Source organism: Chiroxiphia lanceolata, chromosome 2, assembly GCF_009829145.1.
Source record: "Chiroxiphia lanceolata isolate bChiLan1 chromosome 2, bChiLan1.pri, whole genome shotgun sequence".
Lineage (NCBI taxonomy): Eukaryota > Metazoa > Chordata > Aves > Passeriformes > Pipridae > Chiroxiphia > Chiroxiphia lanceolata.
In genome coordinates, this window is record NC_045638.1 from 83670535 (window position 1) to 83693868 (window position 23334).

The window sequence follows — 23334 nt, forward strand, 5'->3', positions numbered from 1 at the left end:
AACGATTATCTAAATCTTATTTTAACTAGTTACTTTCCACATTTCCGAGACTGGGTTGAAAATCTCTTATGCCTTCCTATCAAGCACAGAAACTGCCGTTTTGAAGCTATGCAGACCTCTGCAAGGTGTCTATTATGTACTGTCAATTTGTAGTGCTTTGTGCCTCTATGGGATTTCAAAAGGGTTTTCAACTCAAAAGAGTTGATTACAAACTACTATCTCATTGTATACTGTTCTGAGAAACAAAAAACTGATTTTATTTAACATTACACAGACAACAGATAGTAGCTTTCAGAGATCTGATTATGTGTGTCTTAGATCAATAACAAACTGAGTTGTCAGATTAGTTTTAAATTTTCTTTAATCCAATATGCTGTAGCATTTTGAACTATGAAGCAAATACATTCTTGATGGATTTGAGTCTTAATGATCTAAAAGCATGTCTCCATATCAGTGAGATAGTAATTAGGCGTGGAATAGCACCACATCATACTTTTGGAAACTATCCGGATTTTATTTTTCTTCCCACAAGTCTTCTCTGAGTGTTTGAATCAAACTCCATTATTAAGGTCATAGGAATGCTACTGTTTAATCCAGTAAATACCATGCTGCTAAAATAACACTTTCTGAATTTTTCACAAATACTCTCAGAACAGAAATTAATGCTGCCTCTGCAGAAGCGTAACCTTTTTGCATTGCACAAAGACAAAAAATGTTGGCTCCTTCTGAAACGGAAGTAGACTTGCTCAGTAGGGATGAAATGCAACCACAGTCAGAGAAACAGCACAAAACTTATTTTATGGATATAGATCACACTGTTATTCTCATGTGGTACTTTCACTTTTGGGGAACCAAAGAAATTTCATGTTTTAAGAACAATTCCTGACCTTACGGTAATGATGCACACACACCTACTTCTATTGATGATTGATGAACATTTCATCAATCTTCTACTTACAATGTAAGGTATCTAACAAACAGAAATAACTTAAATGCTTTTTACATAGAAAGGGAAGCATTCTTACGTCTCCTCGTTCTTTCCAAATTCATATCACCACTTGTATTTATACACTAAAATGCTTCTGCTAACTAGTAAGAGAGGTGTGTGTGTGGGGGGGGTTCTGCTTGAAACTAAGCAGTTTATCCTCCCAGTCTTACAACAGGCCTCAGTGGGAGATTCAGATCAGAAGTGAACACTTGGTATTGGATGGCTCAAATGAATGTATATCTTTCTGTGAGACATAGATAAAGAAGCACATGGAAGGTATCACACAAAAACTTACAAGATCCAGAAGTCCATGGCTACATTGGAAGCAGTCTCCTGATTACCCTTTTTGCATCCTTAAACACCGAATAAAAAAGCACTTTCTTGGAATCAATTCGCTCATTCTTTGAGCATGTGCTTCAGGATTTGTTGTATGTTGTACGAACAGCTACACAATTCTATTTTAAAAGCTGTGCAGTTGACATCTAATTAGGTGAAATCAATTTGTATTCGCATGTAGAGATGTAGCTACCTACAATTATTCTATGCACAAGAGCATGTAGTGACAGGACAAGGAGAAGGGCTTCAAACTGAAAGGTTTAGATTCCATATTAGGGAAAAAAAAAATTACTGAAAGGGTGGTGAGGCAATGGAACAGGTTGTCCAGAGCTGTGGATGTTCCATCCCTGGAAGTGTTTAAGGTCAGGCTGGATGGTGCTCTGAGCAACCTGGTTGAGTGGTAGGTGTCCCTCCCCATAGCAGGGCATTGGAACTGGATGATCTTTAAGCTCCCTTCCAGCCCAAAGTATTCACTGTTTTTATAAACAACCTATTTTAATACTCCAGGTAAGCTGGCACACTATAGAGAATACATAAATTGGTCAGCAGCACCCAGGGAGACCTAGGCTAACTTTCAGGGAACTAAGAGAACATAAAATAGTATTTTTCATAGTTTCTGACTATTCTGTGCTTCTGTGCAAATGAGGCAATCATTCAATACACACACACACAAGTATGTATTTTAAGTCAATCTGCCACGCATCGTAGACATTTAAGAAGTAAGCATTCGTCATTTCCTAAAGAAAAAGAAAAACCCCGAGGCCAAGCACCCCCGCACCAGCCCGGTTCCAGGCTCAGGTACTCGGCCGGCGGGCCCCGAGGTTCCGGCAGCAGCGCCTGCGCAGCCGTGCCCGCCCGCCCCCTGCTTCCCCCGAAGCTTCGTGAAGATTCCGGAAGGCTCCGGCCGGCTCTTTCCTCCGAGGGAGCCGCCCCGCCCCCGGCGCTGCTCCTTCCTTCCTTCCGTCCGGCGCCCCACCGGGCTCCGCGCTCCCGAGCTGCGGGACAGCGCTGCCGCCATGTCGCTGCTCTGCTACAACCGGGGCTGCGGGCAGCGCTTCGACCCCGAGAACAACACGGAGGGTGAGAGCGGGGGGCGCGGGGCGCCTCCCTCGCTGACACTCGCTCAGCGCGGGGGTGCGAGGGGCGGCCTCTCGGAGGGGTCTGCGGGCGGGTCCGAGCGGTGCCCGCCGCGCTCGGGGTCCTGGCCGGCGGCGGGAGCGCCGTGGCGGTGCGGGGCTGTCACCGCGCCCGCGGGGCAGGGCAGGGCAGGGAGAGCCGCGGCCGGCGGGGTGCGCGTCCCTCCACCCCGCTCGCCTGGGCACGCTCGTGTTGTCATATGGGGCTTGCTGCCGCTTCGGGGGTCGGGGCTGTCCCGGCTCTGTACATCGCTGTCATATGGTCTAAAGGGAAAAGCTGCAGGCCCTGAGCAACAGAGGCTTTTCTGCTGAGGACCTCTGTGGGTGTTGTATGCATAGCAGCTACCAGCGGCTTTTTTATTATTTTTTTTTTATTATTATTATTTTAGTTCTAATGTGCGGACTTGCAGCAGGTAATTAAATGTATCTTAATATGTATCTTAATGACACATGTGTCTGCTTTGCCAAGTGCCTTGAGCGCCTGAGGTGCTTCCCTTTGTGTGTACTGGGAATGCAGTACCTGGTGAAACATCTTTAAAGCTCAGTCATTTGACGTTTCATAATTCCGCAGAGGCTGCAGAAGGGTGATCTGAGTTTTCAGTAGGCTTGCCCTAACCTGATTCTTAGAGTAACTCTGTTGGCTGAATTTCTAGAATGCCCTCTTTGCGTTAGTTTAATTTTTAGTGATCAACAGGATTAGAAGTAGGCTAGAAGTGTTCTAGACTGTGCATTTTCCATGATTAAGAACCCTCAATAAAGTGTGTTTATTTTTCTGAGCTAAGTGTTTCCAAAGAATAGGGCAGCATACTGAGCAGGACTTGCTAATGTTAGTAACAACAAAAGCAGGCACATTTATGGAATGCCTCCATTTAGTGATCTCTTCCACCACCATCTCTACACCCTTTGCCCTAAAAGACAAAGCAGATAGGAGTATTTATAATAAAAAATCTTCTTGGGGCTTCATCACACATACTCATTGTAAAAATAACGGTTTTTTATGACATATTCTTGTGTTTGTGATCAAGTGCTAACTGTGGTGTTGGAATGGGGAAAACAATTTCTTGAGATGAAGTTTGTTTTGATAAGTGACTAGAACAGTTACTGTGTCCTAGCCTAAGCAATTATAAAGTTAATAAACATAACATAGTTATTCACAGATCACTTCAGAAAACCAAGTTTTATGTTTTCTGTAGCAGTAGAGTGATTATAATTTCTGTAATCCCTAAACTACACCAAAGTCAATGGGATGATAGCTACTTAGACATCTAAATCCACATTTAACTGTGTAATGCAGTCAAGTTCAAATGTTTGGTTTTATTTCAGAACTGTATTTGGCTTTACCTTTAAAGTTTTGTGGTGTTCAAAGCTTACATGTGTTAAACCAAAATACAAATCCCTTTAATGAGTTTTGCATTGACATGTTTAGGAAAAAAAAATATATTATTAGGAAGTTTTCTTAAGTGAATAGGTAGAAACTGTGGGTCCAAAAGGCCCCAAAGGTGTTTTGGATCTTTCAGGGGGTTATGTCAGTATTGAGCCTGTATTACAGACATTCCCTTAGTGATGATTGATATAAGAGGCCATTAATCTTCTCTTCAGAATCCGATGGCCGAAATAATACATTGATGTATTCTCTGTAGAAACTCTCATTGTTACCAAAAAGTGAGCAAGTGGCAATGGGCCTCTTAAAGAGAGGCAGAGAAAACAGCCTGAGGGAAAGGATTGAAGGTATGTCTGTGCAGTTGTGACTGAGCACACAATTAGAGTTTGTCTGTGGTGTGCCTAGTAAGGTACAAATTTCATGTGTTTTAGATACATTAACAGTATGGATTAACTAGTAGTAAAAGACTTGCACAGTATCTGACATAGAAGTTATGTTCTAACTTCAAAAGAGATAGTAGGTTTTTAATTTATTTTTTTTTAACCTATGAATGACCATGTGAACATTTTTAATCTGTTTCATGGGCAGATCATATTTTGTCATTAAAACAGTGGTATGAGGTAATACATGCACACTTTAGCATTGGTTTGAAGGCAATGCTGCTTTATGACAGTTGAAGATGGTATGCAAAACCAGACTGAAATTGTATATGTCACATGCGCTTGACTTCATTTCTTCACTGCAGTGTAACTTTTTTTGGTATAGGCTGTAATTTTGATTTTTCTTAATGCAGTTTAATTTGGTCTATTGCCAGACAAGAAGCACATGCTCTTTGCAAGCTGTGTGTAGACAGATACATCATTTCATCCTCAAGAATTCAACAGGCTTTTATTGTAAATACTTCTTAAGTTTGGATGACCCATACAAATTTCTACTTTGACATTTAATAAAACAACTAATAAAGTGCTTAAAGAAATAAGCAAGGATGTAGTGGTAAGATGATTGCAGTGCTTGTACAGTGGGATCGGTTTGGGTATGAAATCAGCATTAAAAAAGCCCCAAACAGGCAACAACAAAAACGTGAAAAACTGTGGTACTTGGGTGTCCAAAAATTATCTGAAGGTGAGAGAAAATGGCTTGCTTTGAAATAGTTTTGTTTTTTCTAGTTAAGGAAAGTTATTAATAACAGTGGAGAGGCAACTTGATTTATTTTTTACTTTTTTTTTCAGTGAAAAATGTAAAATAGAACATACTTTTAACTGTGCGGGTGACCATCAATGTATATCCTAATTTTCCAGTTTTCCCCACAGTCTGAGATGGGATCCTTCTATGAATGTAAACTTCTCTCAGATAAGAGTTGTTGGACTCACTGTGAGTGAAAATGAGTTGATGTTTTAGTGTTATTCAATTACTGTATTGCTCCCTCTAGGACGGAGAATGGTCAGAATGCTTAGTGGAAAAATCCCAGTGCCTTTGTGTGAGGCATTGCAGAGCTCCTCATCTCGGCATCTTCTGTTGTGGAGCATTCCAGGCCCTCATGAAATAGCAGCCAAGGGGGCTTTTCATTTACTCCATGATGTACCTCCTGCAGAGCAGGCTTCAGGGAGCAAGGAACAAGGATTGGCATTGGTCGTATGGACAAACAGACACTTCTCTGGATCTGACTTGTGAGCTGGAGAAGAGCCGTCTCTGAGTTAATCAACCATAAAATGGTTTTAGTCTCTAAAATGGTTGCAAGTGATTAACAGCAGCTCTGTCATTGAAACCCACATGCTTGTGAGGAATTGGAAATAGTCATTTAAGTCTTCTAAATCAGAAATAATCTTTGCTACAAACAGAGCTCATTTTTACTCTCATGATGTTTCTGATGACATACTGTCATACTTTTGGAAAAGAATAGCACTCTTTATACAAAATAACCACATTTTTTTAAATTTTCATGTGAGGTTTACCAGCATTAGCTTTTCACCCTGAAGCTGAAGGAATTGATAAAAGTTCATGGATGTATTTGTAAATCTGACTGAAGGACCAATGTCCAAAGTAAGTGCCTTTTGAATTAGGGTGGGAACTGCTATCTGTCAGAAAGTATTACTGCCTTAGACTTAGGCACTGAATATAAAATCAAAGAAAATTATGCTGAACAAGATTTCTTTAAAATCTACATATTTATAAAAAAGATGAAAACAATAAAGTTTGGGGGTTGTTTGTTTTTTTTTTTTTCCTTTTTAATATCTGCAGGCTGATAATTAATAAAGTTATTTATCACTTTTCTCTTTTGCTTCCTACTTTGTGCAATTGCGATATTTTTCACTCTGGTACTTTATGGAGGCTTATCATAAAATTGTTTGTTTCACTTTTAATTTTAGCTGTTTCCAACAAATACAAAAAATTTTGGTTTAAGGGCTAGAAAATGGCTAGTGTTTCCCATTGCTTTTAGAGTCAGGTCAATAAAATACTATGCATGCAATAAATGTCAAAGAGAAGTTATATAATCAGAGCAATTATATTACACCTAAAAGGAATACATAAGTAAAAAGGAACAGCTGTGTAATGTTGATAAACATCTATGAAGATCAACACTTTCATTAATGAAGGTTGTGTTTCAGTGTAGTGTTTGTACAGAATCCATTAATAATTAATAGTATTGATGTGTCAAAACTGTGTACATGGAAGGCTAGTCTTTGGGTTTAAGTCCTTAGGTGACCTGGGATACTACAAACATTGAAAAAAGAACAAGCTAATCATCATGGATAAGATCATGAACTTAAGATTTGTGTTAAAAGAGAATTTTTGACGGAGTGCTTCTACATAGAAAGCTCTGATCGGGTGCAAGTAGATGTATTTGATGCTGTAAACCAGTACCTTCTGTCTGTTGGGTGGCCATAAGGTCACCTTTTTACTTCTGCTGAATTACCCGTAAAGACTGATTATTGGTGAAGGCCAGGGGTGGTCCATAGAAAGTTTTCTTGTTCCATAGGGAAGTAAAAGTTTGTCATAGATGCCTACTTTCTAGTTGGTGATGTATAATACAGAAGAAACAAAGTCCTGATTATTTAGGTTTGCTTCAGGCACTCAGAAAACTTGTTCTCTGGAGTCTGCATTTTTCTTAGTAATTATGTGCGCTTGGGGAAGCTGGGCAGCTGATAGCATACACGAATTACAAGTGTGAAATTTTTGCTGGGTTTGTGATCAGATGAATAGAGATTCTTAGTATACCTGAATCTTAATAATAGTCTTTTTCTTCTAGATTCATGCACCTACCATCCAGGTGTGCCAGTCTTTCATGATGCTCTCAAAGTAAGTGTGTAACTGTCCTTTTAAGTGTTACATTTATTTCTGTATGTGTAAAACAGTGTGCTGCTTTTCCTTTTTAACTCCAGATCTTTCTGTGTTGAGAAACCGATGTTCAGCCTATCATGTTTGAGCAACCCCATGAAATTGGGAAAGCACACTTAAACCTGAAGAAGAAATTAAAAACTCTACTCACGTGGTCTAAATGTCATGCAAGTCTGTATGACATGTTTCCTGTTGATTAAGTTTAGGTCTCTCAACAGTTTAATTAGGTCCTCTGAATAGGTCTGTGGAGCCATTGAGAGGTATCATACTCTCAGTTAATTAACCTACTTGGAATTCAGACCAGCTGCTTGTGGTCTAATGTGGCTAAAGCTCTAATGTGTGTATGACATTTGTCTACCTTAAAAAAATGTCGTGTTCATTTAATCAGCCAGATGAGAATGTTGGTTGGGACTGGTTACCCATGCCTCTGATGCAGCTGTCTAGGATTCTTGGGCTACCTCTTCAATGGTGAATGTACCTGTGACTGGTCTCCAGCACTTAGGCCAGCTGGACAGCCCATATTTGGTTTTGTGCTAAACTGTTTTCCTACTTCAGGATCTACTGATTGCATCCAAAGTGAGACACAACTTCCAAAACAGTACTGGAAATCATTCTAAGAATTTAATTGTGTATAGTCAGAAATCTGGTGTCCAGAAATGGAGCCTGGCACTTTTTACTGTATTAATACAGAGGTAGCCTAAGTGACCTTAGAACACTGAACTGCTGTTTAACTGAGCTTTGGAGCAAGATTTCTTTTCTTGGTATTTAGGAACTGCTTCTACTGACAGTGCATCTCAGTCCACAGTGTGATGTCTTTTGGCCTCGTGAAAGCTTCTGCATATATGCTGGGCAGCGTGTTTTCTGCAAGCTATTGCTTATATTGCAGTACACGACTGCGGAATTGGCCATTGTGTGTCACTGGCAAATTGGGACAAATGCTTTGAGATTAAATATGATCCAATTACTTACTATGGCAATTTCTTTTTATAAAATTATAGCTGTGCTCATAGCACAGTACATAAATGTTCTACATAATTATAAAGACAGAAATTATACAGTTGCCTCAAAAGCTTATGTTTAGTCCCTCTTTTTCTTGCAGATGCACTGTTTATAAAACACTTTCCCCCTTCTCCTTATCCTATTTCTTGTCCTAATTAAAAATTTATCATAATTTCACGTGAGCATTTTTCTTCCTGCTATGAATTCTAGATAATCTAAGAGGGCAAGATGAACCTTTTGTCTCCTCGACTGTGGAAATGGTTAATATTTTGAGGATATTTTAGAACCATCTACCTGAAACCCATCGTACCATACCGCTTAAGCTTTCACAGTGGTGGTGCATTAGTCAAACTGCTGCCTTTAATAAGGTTCTTTGAGTTCTAAGATACATTATTCACAGTGGCAAGACAATTTTCTCTAAAATTGGATTTCTGCTTTACGTAATAAAAAGTGCTCTTGATTGATGTAGTTAGATGACAGTGCAATGCACATATCCAGCTTTGTTGGAAAATAAGCAATTGAAAGATTTGACTAGGGCTCAAGGAAAGAAAAAAATGCCTGTCCTTTTAGGAAGAGGGCCTTTACTTGTGCCACAGGTGAGCCTAATCTCAGGTATAGTATTTGTTTGCTTACATGTTACTTTATGAGATAAATAACGTTTCTGTTTTGTGTTGTACAGAGTTGACACCTAACTTGTCATGGAAGTGTTACCTCATGTTTACTGAACTTGATTAAGGCAACACAAGTGAACTAGAAGTTCCAGCTGTCACGGACTTTTCTGGCTTTTAAAAATGCAGATAATATTGTCCATTGAAGGGAAAAAAATAATCTCTAGTCGTGATGTGCCATATCTTGTAAAGTAATATAATTAATATTGTATGGTAGTCATGCTTGTTTTGTTTTTATTCCGAAATGTTTATAGGGTTGGTCATGTTGTAAGAGAAGAACAACAGACTTTTCTGACTTCTTAAGCATTGTGGTATGTAGTCATGATTATTTACAATTTGTATATGTCAAATGACAGTGATTAATATTAAATGGTACCTGTGCTTACATGTTTTCAATTTCCCTACTTTTGTTAAAACTGTCTTAGCTCTTACATGCACCATTTTTTTTTTCATGTAATGCTGAAGCTGTCTCATTTTCAAGCTTTAGTGGTTATAATTATCTAAATAGGTTTTAATAGAACTACTTGCCAATAATGAAGGAGGGTCAGTATTGTTTGCTGCTTTGCTTGATTACAGAAAGTATGCATTTTTCTTTTAACTTATGTCCAGATGAGGATAGTTTCCACTTTGGCTCCAAGGGAAATCCCACAGCTAATGTTTAGAGTGGGCTAGAGGAGAAGATGGAGCTGAAGAAATAAGTCAAGAAAACTTGTTGCAGTTTTCATTAATTTTTAATTGTGCACACAAACTACACTGCATCTATATAATCATATACTTTCCACAATAGGGCTGTACAAAGGGTCTCCATAACAGTGAGAAACCTCCTGAACCTGTTAAACCAGAAGTCAAAACTACCTCTGAACGGAAGGAGCTATCTGAACTGAAACCCAGATTTCAAGAACACATAATTCAGGCACCAAAACCATTGGAAACAATTAAAAGGCCGAGGTACAGTGTATGAAACTAAGTTTTCCAAATTTGTGGTTAGTTGGGCAAGTTAAAACTCGCTTGGTTATAGAGTGTTGCACGTTTCGTATAGTGTAAAAATCCCCAAATTAACCTTAAAAGAGCTTGTGTGGTAGCAGTGATGATGTTATCTCAGACTTCAAAATGAGATAAAAGAATTCTGGTTATGACAAGGAAGTCCTGGATCTCTCAGTGCTTATCTCCACAGGAATCAAAAATTGAAGTCTATAGCCTCATAGCTTAGAATGTCACTGGTAGATGTGTTTAGTGTTTTAAACAGTCATAAAAATAATTTTAGGGTGCTTGTATTTAGATTCCTTAGTATCTCTGATTTATTTCTATTAATGTAGAGTATTTAGGATTTCCTGATAAAAGCCAAGACTGCCTTCTAAATTTCTACTCTGTTATTCCATAACCAGTAAGGATTGTTATTTACAAATTATGTTTGTTTGTTGTAAGGGAGATATGACAGGAAGAGCCTTGTAGCGAGATTAAAAGTTACTACTTTGTCTTTTGTAAATTCTTTTTTCATGAAGCTGACATAAATACATGACCTTTTTTTTTTAGCCCAGATGAACCAATGACAAATTTGCAGCTGAAAGTGTCAGCTTCCTTGAAGCAAGCTCTTGATAAACTGAAACTGTCATCAGAAAATGAAGGGAAAAAAGGTAAGGATAGAGGGAGGTTAAGGAGGTATATGATGCTAATTGTCACACAAATAAAGGAAATGCTGTTTTATGTTGTTTCTAAAGTGGTAGTTTCATGTAATTATGTTCTAGTTCTTAATAATGTGAGAAATAGCTTCCAGTCCAGGAAATGATGATCAAAATTATATGAATGATGTGAGAGTTAGATGTCAGGAGCGGTATGTTGTCCTTAATGTTATTTGAACTGTGTGTTTTCTGAAATTTCCTGGTTAAAATAGGCATACTGGGAACACCCATTTCTGAATAGATGACTGCCAGAGTTTCCAAAAAGTGAACTTTACTCCTACTATTGCAAACACAGTGTCATATAAAGCCTTTCATAAACTGGTGAAATTCATCTGAAGACTAGTTGGTTCTCCTTTGTCTCTTTTTCCTCCTTTTTCTGCTCACAGTTTGTTTGGAATTTGGTTCCAGAACTACACTGCTGCTTAAGAAAAACTTTCTAATTTCAACCTACGTTAATGGTTATTTTATACTCTTTTGTTCTTGTGCCAAGCTAATATAGCTCTTTTTTCTCCATGGTATCCCAGTTATTTCCTTTTGTGTATTTATAGACAGTAGTTGAAGACTTTTAGGTTCTTCATTTTTACAAAACCGAACAAGATGAATGATTGTTTTCTTCCCTTATGATTGTAATAATCCTCTTCATCATTTTTTTTTTGCCCCACTTAAAATGTGTAAAGGTATAGAACCTGGAATTATATGCATAGGTAATAGTGCTTTTGGAATGTTTGCATAACTTCTGTTTCTTTGTACCTCTCTGGCAGATTTCAGGGCCAGGCAGAAAATAGCTTGAGAGGGAGTTTTTTTCTAATATGCTCCTTGGTTCATTTTAGTTCTTAATAAAAGCAAAGTGTTTAGTAGATTATACAATTCAGTTGCTATTTTCTGTATTATTCTGTTTACAGAGGAAGATAGTGATGAAGTCAAGATTGGGACGGCATGTAAAAATGCAGGCTGTTCAAAAGTAAGTGGTTCAATTCTACTCCTAAACCAAGCTGCTAAACTATTAAATGACCAGTTTTATTTTTTTTGTGTTCTACAAGTTGATTTGGAAAAGGCACAAGGTCAATTGGGTTTAAAAAGTGAACATTAATAACACGCTTCAGTATGGACAAATGTGTGTTGTTTGCAGTAAGTCAAAGACAGCATTTTTTAAACCTGTCCCAAACTTTTAATTAGTAAACATGCCAAATCCGTGGTAGTAATGTGTTTCAACTTAAAATGTTAAATATGATGTTAGTGAGAGGTAGTGTACTGATAACGCTTGAGGGTCTTTGAGGATCTGTAGAAACATCTACAGATCTTATCAGTTAATGCTTCCTGCCAGAAGACTCAAAAAGTCAGTGTTTTAATGCTTTAGCGCCAATATTAGTTGTTATATTCCATAGTCATTTGAAGTGAAAGTTTTTTACACTTGACACCCTTGTGTTGTACAGAACGGGACAGTAGGGTTTAAATAGGTATTTCATTGATTACCTGACAGATTTTGGATTATCTACTGAAGATCTGGTGGGAGGAGAACTTACAGCAGTCTTTGGGTTAGGAAGAACTAATCTGATACTCAGTGGCTAAGTGTATGTTGTTTACTTCATTTTGAGAATCCGTGTGTTTTATGAATGATAAATTTAATTTATTTACCAGTTAAGTTCTTGTTTGCTTTGAATACTCAGAGTACTTTTAAGATACCTTAATATCTTAAGGTATCTCCGAAGATCTAAAGTGACCTTTATGAGCATAGATGGTGTCACCATTGATGTCAATGCTATTGCACTAATACAAAGTACAACTTCCTAGTAGTGCCAGGGAACCTTCTGTGAATGAAAGTTAAATGGCTACTTTGAAAACCTAGGACAGGCAATTAGATTTAGATTATTTACCGAAAAACTTTGTAGTGCTTTGTTCAGTGTTTCTGTGGTATGTTGGTTTGGTTTTTTTCCTTTGGTCCAAATCCTGTAACAGTAACACACTTTAACTTACTTGTTTTATTAGACATACGAAGGACCACACAGCACAGAAGAAGTATGTATATACCATTCTGGTGTACCTATATTCCATGAAGGGTTAGTATTCAGTTAACTTCAATTTTTTTAACTAGTGCGTTATGTCGTCATGCTTTCTTTGTAGATGTTGCCTTGATTTATTTTGTATTGCCTGTTCAGTCAAAAATGGCCGTGCCTGAAGAGACTATACTAAATTAACAGTAATATCGTGCAAAGGAAAGGTCTTAAGTATTCATGGTAAATAACGTCCTAAATATTGTTTATTAATTACTTTGCAAACTCTCAAGGATGAAGTATTGGAGCTGTTGTAAAAGAAAAACTTCTGACTTCAATACATTTTTAGCTCAAGAAGGCTGTGCAAGAGGAGCACACGTATGGACTAAAAAGGATGCGGTAAGAAGCACTGAGATTTCTCTCTGTAGCTGACTGTTCTGAATTTTGAATACTGAAACGTAGTGTATAGCTTGCTTGAGTTATTACTGTAGTTGAGCTATTACAAATTACTGCCTCTGAAATGTTGTGGACAGCAGGATAACTGAGAAATGGAGTAGAAAGTAATCTGTGGGACAGGTATACTTGTAATAGCTACAACCTTTCTTTTTATTGATGTGTAGTATTACTATTTCATGGTAAAAGATTTTGGCAACCTCAGAAAAAAAGAGCAGTCTTTTCCATTCTGTTAGTTAAGTCTGTAGTATTCGATACAGAATACATTCCGTATGTATTATTTTTAAGATTAAGATGTCTTTCCTCTCCCAGAGAGCATGAAGAGAGCAGCCGTACATGTTGTGAGTAAAATAACTGTATTTCCAGTTCCATTCAAGGGTCGAGTTGTTGTTTAGGTAGGGATGGCAGGGCAGATAAGGTCAGTGAGGTTCCATGGGTAAGGGGCATGCATGGAAGCATCTCTTTCCATCTAATTTGGATTCTGTTTACACATCTGAAGATTTTTCTGGTCTTTATCTAATTAAGTGTCTTGATTTGGCCACTAATATAACAAATACAGAGAGAGCATCTATTTAGTTTGTAGGTATTTCATTGCAATGTTGGGAACAAACTGAAGAATTACAAGATGAAAAATATTTCCATTCAAGGGTTAAAAAGATATATTTTTTGGCTACTAAAAAAGTACTGGGCTTTTTTCCTGATTAATATTTTAAAAAATATTCCTGAATATAATGGTAAGTGTTTTTTTTCTGTGCCTTTTTCCTTATGTAGGGTAAGAAAGTAGTTCCATGCAGGCATGATTGGCACCAGACTGGAGGAGAAGTGACTATTTCTGTGTATGCTAAAAACTCTGTTCCTGATCTGAGCTATGTGGAAGCAAATAGCACAATGGTGAGGATCTACCTTAAGATCAGCAACTTTAGGATAGGAAAATCTGCTCAGACTTTATTTTCAAGTCAGAGGTAGCACAAGAGTCTTTTTTGAGTAACGACTTTTTCTTGGCATTTTTGTTTGTTCAAGTATGTATAGCTTGCTTTTTTTTTTTCCCCTTCTGTTTGGACATTTGCATTTTAATGTGTGGCTTTTTAAAAGCTGCAATGCAGTACGCCAAAAATGAAAAAACCCTTTAATTTTACTTCTGCAGTTAAAACCCAAGCGTGATGGATTTGTATCACTGTAAGTGTAAATAATTATGGATTAGTAGTTTAATTGTATTTGACTTAACGTAATTTAATATCATTCTTCGTTGTATCCTGTTTCACAGCTAGTCATACTAAACAAGTGTTAAAATGCTTCTCTGATTTGTAAATCATGCACTGGGAGAAAATTATACAGCTACCAGTGGCCACTATTGACTATGTTAATGTATCAGAATCTGTTAAAATAAATACTTACTTCAGTTTCTGAGGGACAGTTTGATCACTTTGATCATTGTGGGATCCAGGTCTTAACATGGTATATTTTGATTCAACATGCTTGAGATGTCAAATGTTTTATTAACCTGATAAAATTTTCTAATTTTCTGTTGTTTTTCCTGTTAAGGTAAATATGCATATTGTATTTGAAGGAGAAAAGGAATTTCATCGCAGTGTGAAGTTATGGGGAGTAAGTATAGGAATAATTTATCTATTAAAAAAAACAAACAATAAAGCACACACACACAAAAAACCAAAACAGAAAAAAACGAAAGACAAGCCTTTAACTTCTTCTCTATCAAAATGATTTGGCTTTCCTTATTACTCTGTTTATTGAAAGAAATTCAGTTGCATGTCATTCAGTAATTACATTTAAATCTGAACGTAATGCCCCAGGTGTGGCATCGTAATTGATGCTGGCACAGAAGGTGACCTTCCGAGGTCCTTTCTGATTACAACACCATTGCAGAAAACCCTTGACGCTGTATAGTTGTGTGCTTACATATATGTTAGCCAGTGTTAGATGTGCAGGGGCAAGTGATTGTGCCATTAACATTCCATAGCTTGGGACTGGGGAAGACCTGACTTTTCAAGATACCAGAGGGATCTCCATCTACCTAAGTGCTACTGAAATTTAGTGATGAGGTACTCCCTAACTTAATTCCCAGATATCTAGCAGTCTGTTTCTTAAACTGAAGAGTGAAATATATTTTCTGTTCTAGGTAATTGATGTAAAGAGGAGTTACGTGAACATGACAGCTACAAAGATTGAGCTCACTATGAGAAAAGCAGAGCCCCTGTTATGGGCAAGTCTTGAATTACCAGTATCTGACACACAACCAAAACAAGAGAGTTCGGATCAATAACGATTCCAAGAGACAAGTTATTTCCCATTATGAAGTGGTGACTTGCTACTGTAATCAAATATTTAACTTTTATATAGATTTTTTTTTAAATGCTTGATCATATGTTCCCTTCTACAAAGAACTTTGACGCACAGTAAATGGGGGTGTAAACTTGAAGCGTAATAGCTATTTCTCCTCTTGCTCCCGTGAGTATATTTGTGCTAGATGAAGTGTCTCCATGGGAATTTAGAGTAAAAGAGCTATTGCCCTTTGCTTGCAACCTTACCTACCATGCACTGACTATCCCAGTAGATATCCCCCTGACTATCCCAGTTCTCAGTTCACAGTGTGTGTGTTAGTTTTTCAGCTGATCGGTTTAGACTTGATGTACTCAGTAGCCCATGTTAAATTCAACACTGTTCATTCTGAAGCATACAGTAACGCAGATACAAAAATCTGAGTTTGGTTAGCATGCAGTTCTACATCTGGAATAAAAGGTTACATAAACATAATATGAAATAATACTTATAGACTTAGGCTTTTGTCTTCTGAAATGAACATTTGTTTCAATGCCTGTTGGTTATGGAGGGATGGAATAAATTATTTTTGCTAAGGATTTCAGTACTTGCTGACTCTTGCTGTCTTTCATGTATAAAAGCAGGAGATCAGGTTAAAATGAAAAAAAAAGTTGGTGAGAAGGGATTTTGTTTTTTACTCCTTTATTATTTGAAGGGTTAAATATAAAAGCGAATGGATAGTGAAATGGCTGGATAAATTAGCATTTCAGCTGTGAAGAGTACACAAACAGCAGACTATTATAAAATTACCAAAGTGCTGTATATGTTTGACGATCTTCAGAATGTGTATTCTGTCCAATTCTACAATTTTCAAAATCTCAAGACTTTTTTCAGAGTAGGTAGGTATGTGTAGTATGAAAAGCCAGGACACACTGTAGGTTTCTTGAGAAAATTATTTCCATATAGATAGATTTTAACTTTGAGTATGGTAATCTAAGAATTTCATTTATCTGCAGGATATATCTTAGGAGAAACAACAAGCTTTAAAATGTCTGTCTCAAATTTTAATTGTACCTTTGAATTAAAATATTTTTAAAAAATATTATTTCCTTGAACAGACTGTAATTACAAATCAAGACCTTATTTTTGTTTTCAGTTCTTCATCAATAAAGATATGTGGCTGAAAACAGGATAGTTGTAAAGATGAGATTTTTATCCATACAGCAACGCACACAGTAATATTGCTTTCTCTTTCTGCTTGGAATGTTTTCTTAATTTCAGCTTGCAGCTGAAATGAAAATAACATTTTCCTATGTAAGTCATACCAAATACAGATCATTATTAACTGTGCCAAATCTTACATATATATAAACAAGCAGTCCTGTGGACTGTTAAAATGCATGGATGCTCATCTACCAGCCTTGGCGGACTTGGCATAATGCCAAGAGAAACACAGGACATAGTAAAGGCATTCTGAAGGGAAATACGGATTTCTAAGAATCTTGTTGTTTTGCAACGGGTACAATTTGACTTGAGCTCAAGAGTTCTGTCTCTAACAGTACTTGAAGTCCTACTTCATGATTAAAGTAGTAGGAAATACATTACCAAAGAAACCATCCCCAAACACCAAGAAAGTAACACCAGTGATGTATATATGAAATTTGTTTTGGTGCTTCTTTACCTTCATTTCAAGATACTTTTTCCTCATTTGCTTGAAGAGAGTGTGGTTACATACTCTCTTGGGCCCCTATTAAAAATTCCAGCTCTAAGTTCTGCTGAATAGATTCTGTTAACCTCTGATAATAGTTTTTCCCCCCCCCTCTTTTTTTGTTTTCTTTTAATAAATTTTAAAATGTCAGGTACCATGAAGTGATAGGGTACAAGCTTACAAAAATGTGTGCCTGCCAAGCGATCCTCTGAAGATTAAACAAATATTTCCTGAGGTGTTCTGAACCAACAATTGGAGCACTTATTAGTACAATACTGAGAATAATCACTTGAGCGGATGAAAAATTCTAGTTAGCTGCAGCTACTAGCATGCCATATGTGTTTGTATGTGCAGAACTCTGAATTTGGAAAACAAAATAAGTAGTGTTTAAATGCCAGGATAAAGTTCTTATTTAAGAAGCAAGTTCAAACGTGTCTATCCATATGGGTATATAAATACCCTAAATATGTTGAAAAAATGTGGAAGACATATTTCCACTTTATTTTCATCCTTACATGCAGTAGGTTTACATGTAGTTTTTAAAAAACTACAAAGGAAATGGAATTCCTTGGGAAAATAGAATTCCTGTTTTTAAATAAGTCATATTCTGCCCTAGTATACTAAACCCTAAACGGAGAGAAATGTGGATGAATGGACTATCAGCTGTTAATACTGCAGGCTTTGGGACCCAGTAACTGCTACACCCTTTCAAATTACATTCTACTGATAGATGAGTCATCTTGGCCATAAGTAGGAGAAAGCTCTGGTAAACATGGTTCCTCAATTTTGCTTTTGCTTTTTATTCATTTCTTCTACTCTTCTCCTGTTGTTCATACGTTCAGCGCAAAACTCAACATACTTCAAAAGTTTTATAATGACTTTTCCCATCAGTGGCAGTAAAACCACTTTTAAAATTCACCTGTTTAAAAAAGTAAGAAAACAAACAACCCATAAAAACCGCAACAGCTTTGATCAGGCAAGAAGATATAGGTTTTACAATAATTACTTAGCTTTCTGCAGCCTGTGATGCTTTTCAGAATAAGAAGATAAACTTTGAGATGGTCTAGACTGCCATAAGTCTGTTTAACTGCAGTAGTTCTTAGCAGGTTTTTAGAACCATATGTCTGCATCCATCATCAAGCTGCAAGAGCTGTTTTCACTGAATTTGGATGTTTTGAACAGTTGTTCACAATAGGTTTGAACACACCAGTGGCTGATCTTGGTATTTCGTGCAATGACATCTTGACATGAATAGTGGTAGCTGACACTTAGATGGAATATTGTCTTGCCTGTAAATTTTATTAAAAAATGTGGAAAGAAGGTGAGGCCAAATGTGGTGTACTAAACCAGTCATGATACTTTCTCAAAACCAAGATTTGCAAAGTAAGCAAAGTGATTTTTGATTAATAACAATAATAATGAAACTAAATGGCAAACAAGTATGAACAGGAATACTTGATGTTAAATTTATCCTTTTTTTACATTTTCGGTTGTGCTATATTAAGTTGATTAACTGATACGGTCTAACTGTATTTTTATAATTAACAAGTCTTTAAAAGCTGTGTTTCAGTATGGGTTTACATGTTACACATTTACACAGCATGTTAAATGTGTCAGAACTGACTGCCCAGGTGCAAATAAAACTTTACCTTCACAATCCCTTTTTAATATGAAAAATTGCATAGATGTACAAGTTTGTGACAGGAATCTTAATTGTACCCCTCATGTATAAGCCCATTTTCCTACCTAACATTACATCCCAGGTAACAACTGATGGGATGAGAGGAAACAGCCTCAAGTTGCATCAAGGGAGGTTTAGATTAGATATTAGGAAAAACAGTTCATGGAAGGGGTTGTCAAGCATTGGAACAGGCTGCCCAGGGAACCAATGTAGTCACCATCCGTACAGCTGTTCAAAAAACATGTGGATATGGCATTTAAGGACATGATTTTAGTGGTGAACATGGTGGTGGTGCTACCTTGACAGTTGGTGATCTTAGAGGTTTTTCCAACCTTAACAATTCCATGATTCTGTGATCTTGTATCTGTAACAATATTTCTTGCGGGAACTGGAATTTATGTTTAATGTTAATATACTGTTAAGCACTGGGCTGTTCAGCTACTCTGACTCTTAGGTCATACGTGCCACTGATATAACTTGACCAAAAAATCTTCGATTGGATGGTATTCTGGATCATGTACGTTATCAAGTCACCATTTCAATAGTTTAGAAATTAGTTTTACTAGGAATTTTGCCTTGGAAAAAAAAAAAATCTATGTATTCTACATAATGATGCGGTTTTGGCTTGCATTCTTTAAACATGGCATGAGTACTGATTAAATACTGTACCTCTTAATGATTGGTCTTTCCCAATTTGCTACTAAATTTTTTTATCTCTGTTCAGGAAGGAGATCCTTTTTAAAGTAATGAGTTATGTGTCTGGAACACTCTTTTAATGTGGTAATAATTTTACCATTATAAGAATCTTGAATTACGGTTGAAGGGATGGAGATGGCTTTTTGCATGGCTGATTCTGCACATTAATAGAAATTATATTGCAGAAATTAATCTCATGTCTTCATGCTCTATTTTTTTTCTAAATGTATTCAATAAAATTCTTATTACATGCTGTTGCATTTGGGGTGTTTTTCTGACTTCTTTTATTATGGGAGAGAACTTCTCTTTGAATTTGCAATGTGATTGTTGAAATTAAATGCAAGTGGGCATTTTCCACGTGTGAGTCTATATAGGAGGGAAACTGCATGTCCAAAGGTTTTTCCCCACCCTGTAGTTTCTTTCTTTGCCTGTTGCTTTCTAATGCAACAGCCCAGTCAGGAAACGTGAGTTTTGCAGAAATTTGAGTAAGTCTGGCTACTCGGGTAGGGGCCTGTCTCGTTCACGGTAATAGTTCAGTCCGAGAATTTTGAACTGTCACAAGCTTAGTGGAAGTGGAATAATTCCAAATACAATGTTTGGGCTGTTTCTAACTTTGCTGAAGATATTCTCTCTTTGCTCTTTTTTTTTTTTTCCCGGTTTGTTGGAAAAAGAAAGAAGATATATGTCAAAACATCTAGCACTCCCACTGTGTAGAGAAGTGTTGACTTCTTGAGGCCTGAAATTTTCTGTGATAATAAATACTCAAGTTTTCTCAAAGTTTGGGTAGGTATTTTAAAAAGAGTTAACTAAGGTACTGTCACAGACATTGTAAGCTAATCCATGGTTATGGTGACAAATGAGTGTTCATCAAGCAAATTCAGTTTCTTTGAGATTGTGTGCAAAACGAAGGGTAGGTGTTGGGGAGGTAGCAGTAAGGAGGAGAGGTGGGCAGTGTGTGGTCCTTCTGCGGTCCTTCTCTGTTGACAGCACAGATTGCAAATCATGTTCCTAAAGTTACCATGTTTCTGTTAACTTCTCAACATTTTGTTTTCCTGACAGAATTACTGTACAGGCCCACTGTGTGTTTGTAGTTAGTCCTGTGAGCCCAAGAACAGTGGGGCTGTAGGAACAGGTAATCCTGTTTGTGAAATGGATCAGTCTGTTCAGCTTCACTGATCTACCTGTATGGTGACTGATTCTGGCTATCCAGAAAGGGATCAGGTGTTTCTGCAGACAGTGCGCTTGTGCATTAGAAGGAAGCATCATCTTGATTAAGATATTTTGGTTACCTACTGGAAACAAGTATTTCATAAATTAGTTCCTTCTTAAATTTTCATGGAAGCTGCATTGCAACAAAAACCATTCAAAGCTCTCTGGAGTCAGAGCTGTTACAACCATCTATGAAATTTTTTTAGTACAGAAACTTTGTTCTCTGAAATATGTTTTAAGCTTATGATAAATATTGATACTACAATATTACAGCTGAATGCCATGCTTGGGAGAAAACTAACCTAATGTGCTTCTGGCCTAATGTGCTTAACCTAATTTGTTCTTACTTAACTGGAAATAAGGCTTGTGTTTAAGGAGCAGAGTTGATACTGTGTGCTTACCCAAGGGACTTATTTCATTTTTTTCAAGGACATGCCTTGTAACCAAGTTATATCATTGTATACATAAACATTAAACCAAATTTTAAATGTTCTGCCCATAGTGAAAGCAGTTAACATTTGGAGTGTCTACTCATGAACAAAACCTACAACAAAGAATCATTCTTTAAGAGTAGTCAGCACTTCTGTTACAAGTTTTACTTCAATGGATTTTATAAATTAAATGGGATGCTTGTGCTTTCCAAGAGCAGGTAACAACTGTGAAGAAAAGAAATCTGGTAAACTGACAGTTATTGAAATGTTGTTGAAAATAAGCTTTTAAGAGAAGTGCTTTCACATGTTCATAGAAAAATTAAATAATTAATAGAAAATATGTCAAGATTAATACAAAGCAATAACTCCAATTGCAGAACTCCACTGTTTCACAGTTTTTTCACATCTATTTGTATGGGTTCACCTCCTTACTGTGTGAGCAGCGTGGCAGTGCTCAGCATTTTTTCTTTTGCTGTTATTTCTCCTCAGTGTTTCACTTTACAACACAACCAATTAAAGTTGTTGCATTTAATATTGAAATGGTGTATAGATGCATGTTGCTTGGAGACTGTGGTGTGGTTGGGACTTGTGCAATGCAAAGTGACCAAAAACTTCAACATGGTTGAGTGGCAGTACCAAAATGCTGAGTGCATAATTCTTAAGCTAAAGCATGTGTAATTTTAATGAGTTTTTGCATTTCAGAGTTTTATTATATAATGCATATATGTTTTACTTTAAATGGCCCCTGGGGTACTTAAGTCAGCATAACTCCAGGGGTATATTGCAACCTGCAGTGTGGTACATCCTCCTTTTCCTTTAATATATTGCAGGTGTTCTTCACTGAAATTTTAAGTATAGTTGTCTGCAAAATGAGCAGTAGCCATGAGAAAACTGATAGATTTTGCCAGTGCTTCTCCATATTCTAGTAATTGTGTTTTAGTACAAAACTGAGTATCATGCTGCCTGAAAGGCAGGTGCCAAGTCTTTGAATGCCATATGAATACCTAGTCCTTGGGCAAGTTACTTTTTATCAGACTGCAGATGACAAGAATATTTGAAAAACCAAAGTCCAGATAGGCTGAATTAGGTGAGCAGGGGTGGTTTGAAAATGTAGAAAGAAGAGCTGGATCCATTTCATCCGTTTCTCAGATTTGCCAGGACTAGACACCAAGTGTAAATATGACTATGGATAAGTAGCTTTCCTTAATGATTGTTCTCTCAAAAACTTGGGATTCTCCTCTAAGTAGTCCCAGAATACTGATCTCTGCTGACAGCTCAGTGAATACAGGATTCCCATGGCTGGTGTCAGAGCATGAGTTTTGTTCCAGCTCTGCAGGGTCTGTCTCAGGAATGCCAGGCTTGCTCTGTCTGAACTTCTCTTCACCTGCCCAGAGCTTTACTGTGGCTTGTTTGGCTGTTAAAAGTTTTCTCATGGCCAGGTGGCTACTGCCTGACTTGTTTTACTTTGTTTCTCAATCTATAGCTGCATGGTGTACATAGATACTATAGATCCTATAACAAGCAGGTTTTCTGTGTAGAGCAACATATTTATGATTTCAGCACCACATAGCAGATGAATACCAGTCTGATACAAGCAGGGCCTTGAAAACAGGCATGGGATGTAGTGTAGAGGACCAGAGACATGAGATCGTTAGAGAAGGGGCACATGATACCGGAGATCCTGAGAAGAAAAACAGCCCATAAATATTCTAACTGCTTTGTTCCTGAACTACTTTGTTACTTTGTTCTTTCATTAATAATAGAGACTAATCATTCTTTGATCACAGTTAAGATTTCAAGCATACTAACAGTGAACCTGGCTTTACTTATGAAGTGTGTTTCGTCCTGCCCATAAGATGACCTGCAGGATGCTTGTGTTTGATTCCTCTGCCGTGGCAGTGGGTGATGCTATCACTACTGTCAGTGCTTACACTCCTGCAACTGGAGGTGCCAGGATAATTTGGTATGTGTTGCAGGCTGACAGTAGCTTTAGTGCGGGTGTCTGGGCATGCAGGCTCAGGTGGAAAGAGTATGGAAACATGGCTTTGGAGACAGCTGAGGAAACAAAAGCAGTGCTTTAGTAGGTGAGGGGGGAGGGTGTTGGTTCCAGGAATATCTGAAGGGATGAGTGATCTCAGAGAGAGCTAAATCCTCCAGTGCCCAGTGTTCGCAGCTGGCAACGTTTCCTCAGCCTGAAGTCCCGCTTCTTATGTGTTACATGAGTGTGGTGTCACAACAGTCACTGTGTCCAGCAGCTGTGACTTGGGTATCCTTCTAAAAATACTGCCAAGTTTGGAAGTAATGTGGATGGCAGCATCAGGAATACGTCAGCTGCACTCTCAGCAAGCTAGCAAAGCACATCTGG

The 23334-nt window shown here is 37.4% G+C and overlaps 1 protein-coding gene across 1 annotated transcript; it reads left to right on the plus strand.

Moving 5' to 3' along the window:
* The first annotated feature begins 2197 nt into the window (after window positions 1–2197).
* On the plus strand, window positions 2198–19581 carry CHORDC1 (cysteine and histidine rich domain containing 1). Its single transcript, XM_032679073.1, has 11 exons — window positions 2198–2404; window positions 7089–7138; window positions 9099–9155; window positions 9632–9792; window positions 10378–10478; window positions 11426–11484; window positions 12510–12580; window positions 12808–12913; window positions 13739–13858; window positions 14510–14572; window positions 15105–19581. Exons 1-11 carry the CDS (start codon window positions 2341–2343, stop codon window positions 15246–15248), a joined length of 996 nt encoding a protein of 331 aa, XP_032534964.1. The 5' UTR covers window positions 2198–2340; the 3' UTR covers window positions 15249–19581.
* The last annotated feature ends 3753 nt before the right edge of the window (window positions 19582–23334 follow it).